Source organism: Chiloscyllium plagiosum, unplaced genomic scaffold (genome assembly GCF_037043375.1).
Source record: "Chiloscyllium plagiosum isolate Xiang-an unplaced genomic scaffold, Cpla_swu_hap1 HiC_scaffold_28, whole genome shotgun sequence".
NCBI classification, from domain to species: domain Eukaryota; kingdom Metazoa; phylum Chordata; class Chondrichthyes; order Orectolobiformes; family Hemiscylliidae; genus Chiloscyllium; species Chiloscyllium plagiosum.
This window is the reverse complement of record NW_028270166.1, coordinates 34,314,854-34,330,685: the sequence shown is the minus strand read 5'-3', so window position 1 is coordinate 34,330,685 and position 15,832 is coordinate 34,314,854. Positions and strand designations below refer to the sequence as shown.

At 37.5% G+C, this 15,832-nt stretch overlaps 1 protein-coding gene across 5 annotated transcripts in view; it reads left to right on the top strand.

The window, feature by feature from the left end:
* LOC122565231 (zinc finger RNA-binding protein-like) overlaps nt 1-15,832 on the top strand; it is an 82,355-nt gene that overhangs the window by 23,032 nt on the left and 43,491 nt on the right. The window contains exons 3-7 of one of the 5 annotated variants that reach the window (XM_043720992.2): nt 5,034-5,289; nt 9,660-9,734; nt 10,876-10,999; nt 13,341-13,577; nt 14,945-15,192. In XM_043720992.2, coding sequence (XP_043576927.1) covers nt 5,034-5,289; nt 9,660-9,734; nt 10,876-10,999; nt 13,341-13,577; nt 14,945-15,192 — 940 coding nt within the window. Of the gene's footprint in view, nt 1-5,033; nt 5,290-9,656; nt 9,735-10,875; nt 11,000-13,340; nt 13,578-14,944; nt 15,193-15,832 lie in introns of all 5 variants that reach the window. The other 4 variants (XM_043720993.2, XM_043720991.2, XM_043720995.2 and 1 more) reach the window with 4 other exon arrangements.

Below are 15,832 nucleotides of genomic sequence, written 5' to 3'. Positions count from 1 at the left end.
CCTCATCCGTATGTGAGGATACTATGAGAGACGTTCATGTCTTTTTGTGGCTAGTTGGTGTTCATGTATCCTGGTGGCTAGTTTTATGCCTATTTGTCCAATGTAGTGTTTGTTACAGTCCTTGCACGGTATTTTGTAAATGACGTTAGTTTTACTTGTTGCCTGTATAGGGTCTTTCAAGTTCACTAGATGCTGTTTTAGTGTGTTGGTGAGTTTGTGGGTTACCATGATGCCAAGGGGTTTGAGGAGCGTGGCAGTCATTTCCGAGATATTATTGATGTAGGGAAGAGTGGCGAGGGTTTCTGGATGTGTTTTGTCTGCTTGTTTGGGTTTGTACCTGAGCAATCGGCGGACTGTGTTCACTGGGTACCCATTCTTTTTGAATACATGGTATAGGGATTTTCCTCTGCTCTGCGTAGTTCCACTGTGCTGCAGTGTGTGTTGGCTCGTTGAAATAATGTTCTGATTTAGCTTCATTTGTGGGTGTTGGGATGCCATTCCTAGAAGTCACAGTCGAGCGAACAGCCAATGGGGAGCTTCAAACCAGCGTCTACAGGAAAACAACACATATTGACCAAATAATTAACTACAGAAGCAATCATCCCAACACCCACAAATGAAGCTAAATCAGAACATTATTTCAACGAGCCAACACACACTGCAGTACAGAGGAACTACGCAGAGCAGAGAAAAATCACCTATACCGTGTATTCAAAAAGAATGGGTACCCAATGAACACAGTCCGCTGATTTCTCAGCAACAAACCCAAACAAGTAGACAAAAGACATCCAGAAACCCTCGCCATCTCCCCTACATCCAAGACATCTCGGAAATGACTGCCACGTTCCTCAAACCCCTTGGCATCATGGTAGCCCACAAACCCACCAACACAGTAAAACAGCAGTTAGTGAACTTGAAAGGCCCTATACAGACAATGCGCAAAACTAACATAATTTACAAAATACCGTGCAAGGACTGTAACAAACACTACGTTGGGCAAACAGGCATAAAACTACCACCAGGATACATGAACACCAACTAGCCACAAAAAGACATGACCTTCTCTCACTAGTATCCTCACACACAGATGAGGAAGGACACCACTCTGACCGGGACAACACATCCAGCCTAGGACGAGCCAAACAAAGACACGCACGAGAATTCCTAGAAGCATGGCATTCCAACCGGAACACACTCAACAAACACATCAAGTTTGACCCTATCTACCATCCCCTGAGAAAAGGAACAGGAAGTGGCTTCACCACAGGAAATATCATCACCAACCCAAAGAAACACACACATAGAAATAGAAAGCAGGAAGTTTCAGTATTGCTTCGCATGAGGCCCACTGAAGAGATTACCTAGTAAGGTAACGAAACGTCTGGAAATGAACCGCCAAGCTTAGCGAGCAAACTTACATCCAAAATCTCAACCTGAACTTCAAATCTTCTCAAAACTCGCTAAGATTTAGGGAATCTTAAAACACAGGGTCAATCTCAGGATAAAAAGGTGATCATTTAAGAATAGTGGGAAATTTCTTCACTCGTACTTTGGAATTCTCTATCCTCATGGCACTTAGATTTGTCAAACTTGAAATAATTAATGCTAGGATAGACAAACTCTCCAAGAATCCAGGGACACTGGGATTGAGCAAGAAAGTGGACTTGAAGCACAAGGCCAGCTATGGTCATATTGAATGGAGGAGCAGGCTTGATGACCATTGATCAGCACATGATCTTATTTCCTGTGTTTTCTACATCAGTGTTTTCTGAAGATGGAGAAGGTGAGATAGGAAGGAAGAGGTTCTATATGTGCACATTTGGAAAGCAGGCAAATTCTTTAATATATCATTTCTTTGTTAAAACTATTTTCATTGACTGTTACAACAGATTTTAGGTTTTGACATTCAGCCTTGTTTCGGGAGAGAATGCAATCAAACATTTGTTTGTTAATGTCCTTGATGCAGTTGCATCTTGAAATATCAGGCAGTTAGAAGCTGATCTAAAATCACAAGCTGTGACCCAGTGGTAGGACTTTTTGAGTCAGAACATTCTGTATTCAACTTCCACTTGACTTGAGGACACAATGAAGTTTGACTGTAGTACAGTACTAAGGTGCATCTTTCTTATGAAGACCTCAACACTCTTTTGCAGATGAGAAGGGGAAGTCCACTTGGTATCCTGGGCAGTAGTTTATCCCTGAACCTACAAGTCAAAATTTCAATATCAGATCATTGTCTGATATCTGATCATTGTTGGAACTTGGTAGGTGCAGATTTGCTGTTACATTTTATGCACCACAACCTTTTCAATTGCTTGAAGGTAATGAAAGTTATAAAGGAGCATTCTTTGATAGGCCATTAAAAAAGTAGAACTGTCAAATACTCTCAGTAAGTTTTAGCTATCTTACCAATTTCCATAGTACTAGTGTTTTCAATAATTTCCATACAATTCTTGGTGGGAGTTAATTTAATGGCAATGTCACATTAATGAATAGCTGAGGTTATATTATGAACTTGAAAAGTTATAATCTTGAATGTAGTGCCTGAGAGGTTAATTAATACAAGTTCAACAGTAATATTTATAAGGGAATTGGATAGATATTGGAAATAGATTCTGGAGCAATGGGGGGAAAACAACAGTCGTGAATTCAATTGGTTGATCTCTTTCAAAGAACCAACACAGACAAAATAAATTGAATGACCACCTCCTGATTATGTGAAAAAATGGATGAAGTGGGCAAAAGTGATACCTGGCTGACAATTTTCTTATTTACAACATATTAACATAGGCTTGTTTTTAACATATCATTTGTTACTGTGTGAACTAAAACCTTTTGCTATTCAAATTGCATTTAATCTGTTACTGCAGTATAAAAATTGCCATTGATGTAAAATGTTGACATGAGTCATTGTCAACAAAGAGAGAAGAGTTAATGTTTATTGGAGCTTTTCCACTACAAATGCTGAATGATCTGTATGTCCAGTTTTTTTTTTCTATTTTTAAAATCAGAGAATGATGTGCTGGTGAAGGTGCTCAGTATGAGTTTAGACTCCAAAAGAGAGGTTCTAATGTCTTAGGAATTTTTCCTCTTGCAAGTATTTATGTCGTTCTCCTTGGAAGGTTACTACTGAAAGAGCTTCCATCATTTTTTTTTAGCCAATGAATTTCAAATCATCATATCTCTTGTTCATTATCAAAAAAGACTCCTCTCATAAATTCTTCCGCCACTTGTTTTCAATCTGTGTACTCTAGTTATTGACCCTTCTGCTACTGAAAAAGTTTGGTTCCTATTTAGTCATAGAGATGTACAGCATGGAAACAGACTCTTCGGTCCAGCCCGTCCATGCCGGCCAGATATCCCAACCCAATCTAGTCCCACCTGCCAGCACCCGGCCCATATCCCTCCAAACCCTCCCTATTCATATATCCATCTAAATGCCTCTTAAATGTTGCAATTGTACCAGCCTCCACCACTTCCTCTGGCAGCTCATTCCATACACGTACCACTCTCTGTGTGAAAAAGTTGCCCCGTGGGTCTCACTATATCTTTCCCCTCTCACCCTAAACCTATACCCTCTAGTTCTGGATTCCCCAACCCCAGGGAAAATACTTTGCCTATTTACTCTATTCATGCCCTTCATGATTTTGTTAACCTCTATAAGGTCACCCCTCAGCCTCTGACGCTCCAGGGAAAACAGCCCCAGCCTGTTCAGCCTCTCCCTATATATAGCACAAACCTTCCAACCCTGGCAACATCCTTGTAAATCTTTTCTGAACCCTTTCAAGTTTCACAACATATTTCCAATAGGAAGGAGACCAGAATTGTATGCAATATTCCAACAGTGGCCTAACCAGTGTCCTGTACAGCCGCAACATGACCTCCCAACTCTTGTACTCAATACTCTGACCAATAAAGGAAAGCATACCAAACGCCTTCTTCACTATCCTATCTACCTGCGACTCCACTTTCAAGGAGCTATGAACCTGCATTCCAAGGTGTCTCTGTTCAGCAACACTCCCTAGGACCTTACCATTAAGTGTATAAGTCTTGCAAAGACCCATCAAGACTTTTCATGATTGTACCTATGGTTACTGTTCCATTTATCTAGAGGAGAAATTTGCATTCATGTGGCACTTTCTCTGAAGTCATTTTCAAATCTAAATATTTAATTCCTAAATGTAGTCACTGTTCCATCTCAGCAACAGGATAGCCAATTTGTATGCAGCAAGCTTTTGTATCATTAAATCAGAGAACTTGCCAGATAACCTTTTTTTTTTAATGTTGGCTACAGGAAGAATTTTGGTCGGGAAACTAGGATAGTTTCTTATTTTTCTTTGTGAAATGGAACCTTGTATATCCATGTGAATAAGTTGGTTAAATCTTTTAAATGCCTTATTTAAAATATGCGGCCATGAATGTCGCAGCCTTTCATTGGTGCTTCATTTAAGCATTAAACTAAATTGTATGTTATTAAAACAGACGATTAGGATTTGGACCTGCAACCATCTTACTCAGATGAGAATTGTGCCACTGACCCAAGCATTGGAGGAGAATATAACCTGATTAGCAGAATGGTCAAATATATTAGACATATAATTCAATGCAAGCAAATGTTAAGTTATGTATTTTAAGGGAGGAGAAATGAAAATAAACCATAAGTTAAGATTATCCAAGATTTTTGTCTCCATGGATTTGATAACAGGTACCAAACAAATTTGCAGGCAAGATATAATATTACATCAATTTCTACATGTCTCAGGTTGTTGAGTATTTGCCTGCTTGTTTCCAAACGTTCAGAACCACAAAGTTGAACAGGTCAAATTAGTCAGTAAGACCTGAGGCCCAGGAAAACTCCACTGTGCAAAGTTACCAGAACTTGAGGGCCTCTGGTCCCAGTTAAGATAAAATTGTGAAGTACATTTTAAAGAAAGTTCTTCCTTGTTAATTTTATGGTTATTAATAAGAAAATTCTACAATAGCCAAATACTTTGCTTCTACATTAATTGATTTATGCTGCTTTGTTCTTTCAGTGCACAGCCTGCCACTGGCATTGCATATTCACATCCATCCACACCAGCCAGTTACACCGTACAGCAAGCTCCACCAACAGCCCATGCAGTCACTGCAGCATATGCTCCTGTACCTGCCACGCAAGCAGTGAGACCAGTGACCTCAGCAGCTTATGGAAGCTATCCAGCCGTGCATTCTGTGACAGATTATAACTATGGACAAAGGCCACCAGAAACTACACCACAACCAACACCAGCAACAACACAAAACTATCAGGTAACTTATATAGCATTTCCTGGTCCAGAATAACATCCATTTTACTAATGGGACCTCATGAGAAAATACTGTGTGTAGGAGGTGGGTAGGTAAATTACATTATTTTTAATGCTCTAATGGGAAATGCACATCTGTCTCACCTGTGTCACAACAAGTCTGGTTCTACTTTGGCCATTTCAAAAATTAGATGAAACTGGGTGTCTTGCATACATTAAGGTGGATTCTACAAATGAATAATCCTTTTTGACATCCACTAAAATAGCTGCAAAAATCTATAATGCATTAATAAATGCTATTGATGAATTTGTGAAGCTTCTAAGTTAAATAATGGAACTTGATTGCAAATAGCAAGTAAAAGTTGTTTATTTGGTTTCTGGCATAGAGGGTCAATAATTGTTGGTATTGGTGGTTACTTTGCTTTGGAGAAGGTTGTTATTCAGAATGTCGTATCCTTTATGAAGAATACACCAGAGAGAGCTTTTTCCACTTAAAGTCGTCATAAAATTCGATCGAGGTTGGTGAGTTTGAAATCAGAATTGAATTTGTTACAGGGTACTGGAAATCTGGACCCATCTCATACATTTTGTAGATATTGAATCAATTGGAAATTTCAAAACCAAAGTCAATAAGTATTAGTTATGTAAAGATGTGACAAGGAATTGAGATATAGATTGCCAATGTTCAAGGGAATGAATGGCCTACTCAGGTTCTGCGAAAACTATTAGGGACAGATGTTTCTAGTCATTCTCAACATAATAACTTTGCAAGATTTATTTGTGGATTATTTTCTTTGTGTAGTTGCATTTTTTGAAGCGTGGCATGCATGAAACTGTATTTTATGTTGTCCCTCTGTTTTATCAGAAGTGGCAAGTATACATTGCTCTTGCAATATTTGTTTGTGAAGGGAGTTCTGTACTTGGTGTCAAAGTGCCTTTAGGTTGGTATATTTTGACACCTGAGGTAATCAGCAATTTGACAATATATCTTGCTTGGAAATTACCTCTGAACGGAGATGGTAATTGTTGAATTCATAAAGTTTCTAATTCCACATCGGGTAACTTCAGAAATCAAACTTGTAGGATAGCCACAGTGAGCAAACAGAATGTACACCTAGTGTGTTCTTTCCTTCTTCCCAAAAGAATGTGTTTGTAATTAGTTACTGTATTTCAGATGATTAAAATAGCCCTGTCTTAACCATACAGTATAAGTGGTAATGCAGAACATTGCTCTAACTGTAGCTGGTACAGGTTTTTCTTCAACTTAATTGAGGCAGTTGTAAATTTCAAAATTCCAACAGAAGTACATTTTTGAGCTGGAGCAATGCACCTTATTGACAAACATGACATTTCTTTTCGATTGATTAGTGAAACTGTTAACAGATTGGGAGTCCTTCCCAGCAGTTTTACCTATGGAATGGGAACCTTTCAAAGACTGGTTTTAATTCTGGAAACAATATTTAATTTCCCTAAATAGTTTAAGACTGGCAATTGGGTGATGTAACAACTGTAATGGGCGTGGGTTGCAGAAATAATATGCTATCCATTTTAATTGATTTTGTGAATGGCAGTTCTACTTGCTGTGCACTGAAGTAATTTCTTCCCCACCCCCAAAAAAAGTAATGCTAGAATGTTGAGTCCTTAGATTATGTGCTTCCCTTTTGTTTTGGAAGGCAGTCTGCTCAGTTTCAATTTCTCAATAACCAGGTAAGTAATACATTGTATTAGATTTTCTTTTACAGGTTTCACTATGTCTGTGTTTTTGTTTTATGCTAAATGTGCTTGGGAACTAGTAAGGGGAAAAACATGGGCTATTGGCTGTGCAGAAATACTGGAATTAATGCACAAATATTGAAAATATAATAATGCTGAATAAGTCTAATTTCTTTGTGTGCTCTTTAATTTAGGACTTTGGGGGTGATTCAGGAATTTCAGGAACTGTTTACCCAATATGAATGGCTATGGAGTTGATCCAAAGTTGCTCAAAATTGTGGTGTGGCATCAGATTAAACTTGCCAACTTAGCTTGCTGTGTGTAGTTTTTTAATTAGTTATTCTAATCATACGCATCACATTTTTGAATATTGCCTTTAAATTAGTTTTTTAAAATGTAGATGTAGCACCTTCTCTTTTTATATGTATTCCATAGTGAATTTGCAGTTTATATGTTCAGACTCTAAATGGAGTTATCTTGAAACCATACACTAGATATGAAATTCTGTGAATGTTTATTTCAGAAATTCCTGAGTAAAAATCTGTAGATAGGTGTCTTGAAGTTCAGGAATTATTGCAAATTTGAATAGATCAAACTTGTATATCTCAAATTTGTATATTTTATAGTTGGGTCGGTTGTGAAGTGGGGCCACTTCAGGAACAAATTTAATACAGGAGGACAAGTGCCTTTTAAAGTGAAGGTTAATTTGATTTTTCGCCACTACCTGTGCTGTTGCAAAGTCTGATCATGAATACCGGAATAATTTCCCTGTTGAACTCTCTCCAGATCAGATTTGGAAATACTGATTGATGTAATTTTTTTGGAATTTTTGGGAAAGGCTGTGAGAAAGCTACTTGAATGTGATGTTTTAAAAAGGCATCAGCTCTCATTCTAATCTGTTCTGCAGTGATCTGCATCAAATTCAATGTCAACCGATAATTCTACATAGTGGTACTTGTTGACTGTAATTTCTTCTTAAAGGTTTCTATCTTTCTTTCCTCCCTATTTCCTTTCCTTTCCTTGATAAAAATGGTGATCTGTGCCTGAGTATGGATTCACAGATGGCAACAGTCTTCGGTTACCTCACGCAAATTCTGTTACCTCACGCAATACCTGCGCCTTGGTGTTGGGCTTTTTAAGTCAGTAAAGGACAAGCAACGATCAGACCTTGTGCAGCAACATATGAGTCGACCCATTAGAAACTCGGGATGAATGTTTGTTTGTGTATGAGGTGTTTACGTGGTCATTTTAGTAATATTGAAATGAAGAGAGGGCTAGTATTGTTATCTGGTTTGCATGAACTAAAGTTATGGAATTTTAGTTGTATTAATTTTTTTAAAAATAACTTACCTATCCTCTTAGACTGTACTTTCCAAAATTATGGCAAACTCCATAAATTCTTTATTTTCCCCTGCACTTCTAGTTTATTTGGATTGCAGTTTAATCTACCATCATGCTGTGAACCGTTTCTGTAATTGTTCAGCATTCTAGTCGCTTGGGAGTTTTTGAGTGCTTAGTGAATTTTTTTGTGCCGTATCAGTCAACTTCAGAATTCAGCACCGACAGATCTTCTCACAGCCATGGAATTGTCACATGTTTATCTTTTCCAGTGACAATGCTACATCATAAGGTCCCCTTCAAAAGTTGAGTTGAGACATTCTGAGGAATTCTTCATTTTGGTGCTGGTTGCCTAATCTCTGAAATGTTCCATTCCCAGCACTAACATATCTCTCAATCATGAACGGAAAAACAGAAATCTTGTTTTAAATATATGTAAGCTTAATTAAATGTTTGAGTATGGGATAAATGATTTTGTACATTAGACTAGATAACTTGGAAAAGTACTGTGTGTAAGTGCAATCATCCCATCACTGTATGTAGACACATAGTCTGATTCAAAATCCCAGTTTAAAAAAGTTAAATTCCTGCAGTCACGTAAAATCAGTGATCACCCACATAAGTGATAACCTGAAACTGTAACAGGATACTGAATGTGTAAAAGAAGACTGGAATAAAACCTATTTTTCATGTGTTTACTTAATGTATTTGGTTTGAGTATAACAATAGCACTGCAAGACTGTGAGGTATGATTTAAGGTAACATGTTTTGGTAAATTAGATGACTTCCATTTTAGGTATGTTGTGTCATTGATATATTGTCTTTCATAATTAGTTGAATATTAAATGGGTTATGAAACTCAGGTAGAAGTGTAATCTTTTATGTGCAGAAAATCCTTTGAATCTTGGTGTATTTCACTATATTGAGGTTGAGAAGCTCTGTTAAACTAAAATTTAAGACTGGTTTTGTTCAAAAGAAATGTGTAAATAATGATTTGCAATTTGCTCAAACCCTCAGCACCATACTAATTCAGATGGTAGATTGTTGTAAACTACAATCATGGACTAATTTCTCTGAGCAAGTTTTTATTTTGTCAAATTTTTAAACGGCCTTCATTTGCCAGTGTTCAATCTTTGGATTCCAATTTGGTGGAAACCACTGTATAATTTTTCTATAGCACCAAATTATTACTTAAAAAAAGAACAAAAAGCTCTTTTCCACATCGAGATTTATTAAAATACATGTGTGTATTGATATCTTTATATATTTATATATTGGCATTGATTTTGCCATAATGAATCACAAAGTTTCTTTCTGCAGCAGTACTACGCACAAGGAGGAAATTCGGACAAGACAGAGTGGGGTTGGATGACAGACTTGATCTATGGTTCATCTAAGGTGCTTGTGGAGAAAGCTTAATTAACTTTGTATGTAAGGTAGATAGCCGCTAAACTGTCAGCTCAGAACATCGCGTATCTCCTTTTAATACAGTTTTAAAAATTTAAAAACAATAGTATAAATTTTGTAGCCAATAACATTTAAGAATTATTCATTTACAAAAGTATTTTTGCTGTTTTAGTAGAGGATTATATGTTTATAAAGTGGATAAAAGGTACACAGCTTGCCTTTGCAGTCTGTGGTTTTATGATGCCAGTGGTGACCCTGACCATCTAAGTAATCAGCAGTAAAGCTGAGAGTTGCCTCTGCTGGTCCAGGTCACGAATGGTATGAAAGTTATGCCTGGGAATGTGCATTTTGTACTTGTCTGATTTTAAAAAAAACTTCCAGGTACTATTTTGTAGGTTATAGACATGTCTAGCATTTTTATATTGCAAATGAACCTATTTCACCAGCTAGTCAGTATCTTGACTCAGCATACCCAGTGTAGAATATAAACAGCTCACACACCCCTTAATTCAGGATCTCAGTGCTTGTCACAAAAGCACTAGAATTTTGTACCTTCAGTCACCATACCTTGTACTTTTATTATTTGGCTCAAAATCATCTGTTAGTCAAGGTTGGAAGAACAATATTTTTAATTGTACTTAGCAGTTCCGTATTACAGACATTACTACATTTTCAAACATGCCATTGCATCTGAGTGACACTGTCATGTTGATTTGGTTCATAAGTGGTATAAAAATCCTAAACTGCAATAATCAGACTTGTGGCCTGTTTGCACTATTGCTTTACATGAGGTTAGAAGCATTATGGGGGTATGGAATTACCCCCTTCCCACCCCTTAATTTTATCACAGCCCAACATGTTAGAATTGTGCTATAAGTTGTCAGTTCAATTGAGAGCCATAGTATAACCCTACCATCAGTGGGTAACTGCATACAAATGATGCATGTGCTGGACACTTACCCAGCATACTGGACTTATTGAGGTTAGTGCTAAGCATTAAATGATATTCTCAAGAAGGCAACAGCTCCTGATTAGCAAGACACTTCTTTTTGGTGGAGGGTAGCTTTAAATGTTCATATTTTATCAGTTTTATGTTGCTGTCATTAATGTATTTTCCTTGTCTGTAATGTAGGACAGTTACAGTTACGCACGTTCCACAGCAACAGCGCCAAGTTATGATAAACAGTACTATCAACAACCTGTCTCAGCTGCTGCTCAACCTCAGCACACAGCCACAGATTCTTACTACCAGACAAGTGAGTGAAATATTTTCTGAATTTGTTTATGCTGAGGATTGAGTAATCTGACAGAACTTTGCTTCTTGTTGGTTTAGCTGGCTAATTTAGGAAGTAAGTGGCCCATGAAGCCTGGAAAGGTTCCATGTTCAGTTCTGGACTCGCTGAGATAGCTGATCACAGCAGGATGGTGATAGAAACTCCAAAATGGCCTAATTCATCCCAAACGAGGGAGACAGCCCAGTATTTTAATTTTGGTCGCAAAACAGTGACTCCTCATGTTCAGTGTAATCTTTGGATGAGAACAAGATTTATGATTGGACACAATCCGAGCTTGTGATAATAGCTTTCTGTGTGCACCACAAATAGGAGCTACTATAAGGAGATAATGGGTACTGTGAAACCTTATCCCATCAAGAACTGTGACTTGGGAAGCTGACATAATAGATGTTCTTGGGGTTTGATTTTTCTGAATATTGTATTTGGTATGAAAAGGTCATGAAGATGTCTGATTTGCTAATGACTGAGTTAGTGTCTGTGGTAGGTAAGCAAATTTAAATTTGCAAAGCTACACTTCTATTTTACAATATTGTATGCTGTAACCTCTGAATTGACGGTTGATGTTTTTTTGAAGGTCAAGAATTGCTATGGTAATTGCCGATGTTGGATTTCCTGTCCAGAATAGTTGAAATGTCATGCTGAAAATATTATAATACTTCAAAAAGACGATTAAACTTTACAGGACCACAAGACAGAATAAAAATAATCATAAATAATAGTGATAAGGTTTTGTAGTCTTCAAAGAATGGTCACATAGATATTTAGCAGAGGAAAATGGAAGAAAAGCATTCACTGATTCTTCGTAGCAGTAGTGTGTACCATCTCCAGGATTCACTTTAGAGATTCACCAAGATTCCTTAAACAGCACTTTCCAAACCCATAGCCACAATCTCGAAAAGGATGAAGGCAGCACATATATAGGAATGCCACCACCTGAAGTCTAAATATATTGTGAATGTTAAACAACTGGCCCAGACCTCAATCTGCATTCCATGAAAGAACTTTTAATAGTGGATGACATAATATCTCTTGGAAACAGCATATCTTTGTAAAAATAATTGACAGCATTGTGGAAGGTTTATGTACTGCTGGTCACGCTTCAGACATGGAAGTCTACTGAAAAATAACCTTTCTTAAAAAACCAGCCTGACATGCATCCTGAATTTATTTATGGTCATCTGTTTAGAATCTAATACAAATCGGATTTTTTTTTAATTGCAAGAAATGAAGAGTTGTGAATGAGCAAAAAAATTTGGGTGTGATGTGCACAGACCATTAAAAACTAATGTTCCCTCTTCTGTGCAATTATCTTTTGCTGGAGTTACAGTCCAGGCTCGCCCAAATGTTAACACTGCTTAAAGGATTAAATTAAGAGAGGTTACATTAGCTTCTGTTATATTCCTTTTGAGTTTAGAGGGTTGAGGGAGCTGATTTATTCAAAACAATAACAGGATTTTACTGGTGGGAAAATCAGGATAAAATGGTACAATTTTAAAATGAAAATAAGTCCATTAAGGATGAAACAGTTAGTATTTTTTTTCCCTCACTCTTGGAAATATGAAACTTTCTTTCCCTCAGAAAACTATGCCAATTCAAATTTTAAAGATTAATATTAATAAAAATGTAGCAGATATCATGGTATATGGATCACAAGCATTTGACTTAGTTGAGGAGTGCAACAGATCACAGGAGTGGAATAGATTACTTTTCCTTTGTTTCTAAGAAACATTCATTGCCTTGAGTAGCCTACCAATATCTCTGGCTTTAAAAGGATAAACCAGCCACCAGTTGTACATACTACTCTCAAGCCTCAACACTACTCAGTAATGCAACTGGAAATCTACAATGGAACTTCCTTTTAAAATGTTGGAAACACAGATGCTATTGAAGGCGAGTAATTGACGTCCTTGCACAAAGATGTAAAAGCCTTTACATATTCAGGTTTTGTTCTGATAGAAATTGAGAAACACTATATACGTAGGTATATAACATGCTGGAAGTATTTAGTTGTCCAGCAGCATCTGATGAAAGAAAAGGTTAACAATCTGAAATGTTGAATCTGCTTCTCTCCACAGTTGCTGCCTGTCCCAAGTATTTCCAGCAGTTTTCGTTTCAGATTTTCAGCATTTATCGCATTTGCTTTTGAATGCATAATTATGTCTGGTTGTGAGGCAAGAAATTGTTTTAATTCAAGTAAGCCTTTTCAGGTAGAAGAATGTCTAAGCTGGAATTAGAATTCCAGTATATCTAGGCATAGTCAAGTTGCATGAAGACAGATTACCCTACTGGTTTTGTTTTTCAGTAGCCCCTAAAACCAGTTTCAGCCAATCTGGAACACTGTACACGCAATCGCAACAATCAAGACAAGTTACTGCAATAAAACCTGCATCCACTCCAATCCCAGTTACAACCAGCTTTACGGTGTATCCAGTGGTAACAACAGTACAACCAACTGCACAACCTACTGCAGCAGTAGCCACAGCTGCTGTATCATATACACAGACACCCACATACAATACGACACCAGTCAGTTATTCAGGTAAGCAACTCTACCTTAGTAACTTGTGCTTTATTGTTTTGGTGTTGTAATTTGTCTGTCTGAAGCTGAGAATTTTAAAACAAATTCCATATGCCGCTTTTACATGGCCAGCTTTTAATGTTTTTCACTTAATCTTATATCCTTTAGCTCTTTATATACTATCCTTTATGTGTGTTATTTCTTAGATTTTCTTTCCTCTTTTGACTTCTGTTATCATCAGAACCTATATGTCCACATTGTTGCACTATCACAGAATTGTAACAGCGCAGAAGGAGCCCCCCAACACACGCGTGTGTATACACACACACACACACCCCTCATTGTGTCTGCACCAGCTCTGTTGCCACAAGCCAACCTCCTGTCCTTTTCTCATATCTCTGAACACCATTTCTGTCCAAATAATCAACCAGTGCCCTCTTGAATGCTGAAATTTGAATCTGCTTCCACCACATTTCCAGGCAGTAGATTCCATACCCTAATTACTCAGTGTGGAAGAAGTTCTTTCTCACATCATTGTTGCTTCTTTTACACATCACTTTAAATCTATGCTGTCTTATTCTTTTTGCCAGCAGGAACATCTTCACCCTATCCGGCCTACTCCTGATTTTTGAAGACCTCTATCAAATACCTTTCGGCCGCCTTCTTTCCAAGGAGAGTAGTCCCAGTTTCAACTATTTTTGTAGTTCCTGGCATCATTCTTCTAAATCACTTCTGCACACTCTCCAATCTGTTCACATCTATAATGTAGTACCCACAACTGTATACTAATGCCCCAGCTGAGCTCGAGCAAATGTCTTACACAAGTTCCATGCCACTTCCTTGCTCTTGTACTCTTTGCCACGATCAATAAAAGTTGGAGCACTGGGTATGCTTTATTCATTGCACTCACCACCTATCCTGCCACTTTTATTGATGTGTGCACGTATACAAATAGGTCCCTCAAATTCTGCACAGATCCCTCAAATCCTAAATCCTCTTCAGAATTGCATTCCTCCCCCCACCCTCATGTACAATTGTCATGCTTCTTTCTCATGGGTAGTAAAATAGTGTCCAAAGGACTGTTAAAAGAGGCAAGGCCTTTCCCAGCAATGTGTTGGTGTTGCATCTTCTGCATTCTCTCTGAAGATTCATTAATATGAATAGCATAATGCCACACACCAGGTTTTATATGATTTACTGCATCCTCCAATTTTCCAGGTTCCATTTCATGTCCAAACTATAAAGTATTTTTTGCTGTTGTTTTGTGAGGAATCAAAATAAACTTTAACAGTGACAAGATTGCAACATTAAAAAGTGTTATCTTGTTATTGAATATAATTAAAACATAGTGCCCAGTATACACATTTTGAAGTTTTTTTTTATATTAGGGTCAAGTTACTCTGGATATGAAGCTGCTGTGTACTCTGCTGCTACTTCATACTATCAACAACCGCAGAAACCGTCAGCCACCACTTGGACCAGCACTGGGACTGGAACAGGAACCAGTGCCAATACAGGAAGCACTTTCATCAAAAAAACAACTTTCCAGAACAAACAACAAAAACCGAAGCCACCACCTAAACAACCTCAGCTACACTATTGTGATGTCTGTAAAATTAGCTGTGCTGGCCCACAGGTAACTGATTCAGATGAAAATGTGTTGTTGTCTCCATGACTGTACTTTTATATGCCAAGGAAGAACAATCAAACTGGGTTTCTAAGAACTACATGCCTGACTTTCTCCACAATGATTTGTGTATCTGTATTTTAATATTGTTCTTAAATGAATGCTGTTCCTTTGCTGAATGCTGTTCTGTTGTCATGTATGAACTTATAAAGTAGGAGCAGAAGTAGAAGTTTCAGTCTACTCCCAATAATCCTTACTTCTCTTGACTAATAACAGTCTGTCTACCCCATCTTGGAAATATTCAATGAGCTCCCATTCCAGCGCCTTCTAAGGCACAAAGTTCCAAAATGCACAACTTTCTCAGAAATAAATTTTCAAATCTGAGCACAAAGTACAGCCCCTATTTTTTAAAAAAAGTGTCTTTGATCTAGACTGACCCACAAAAAGAAACATCCTTTCCATGTCAATCTTGTCAGGACCATTCAGTTAAGTAAACTGCAGTAGAAATAAGCCCCGCCTTCCATCCTCTCCTCACAAGGCAACATATTTCTTCCAGGTATTAATCTAGTAAAAATTGTCTGGTTCACCTCAAAAGTATTTACATCCTTCTTTAAGTAAGGAGACCAATGCTGCATTTAAGATGTGTTTT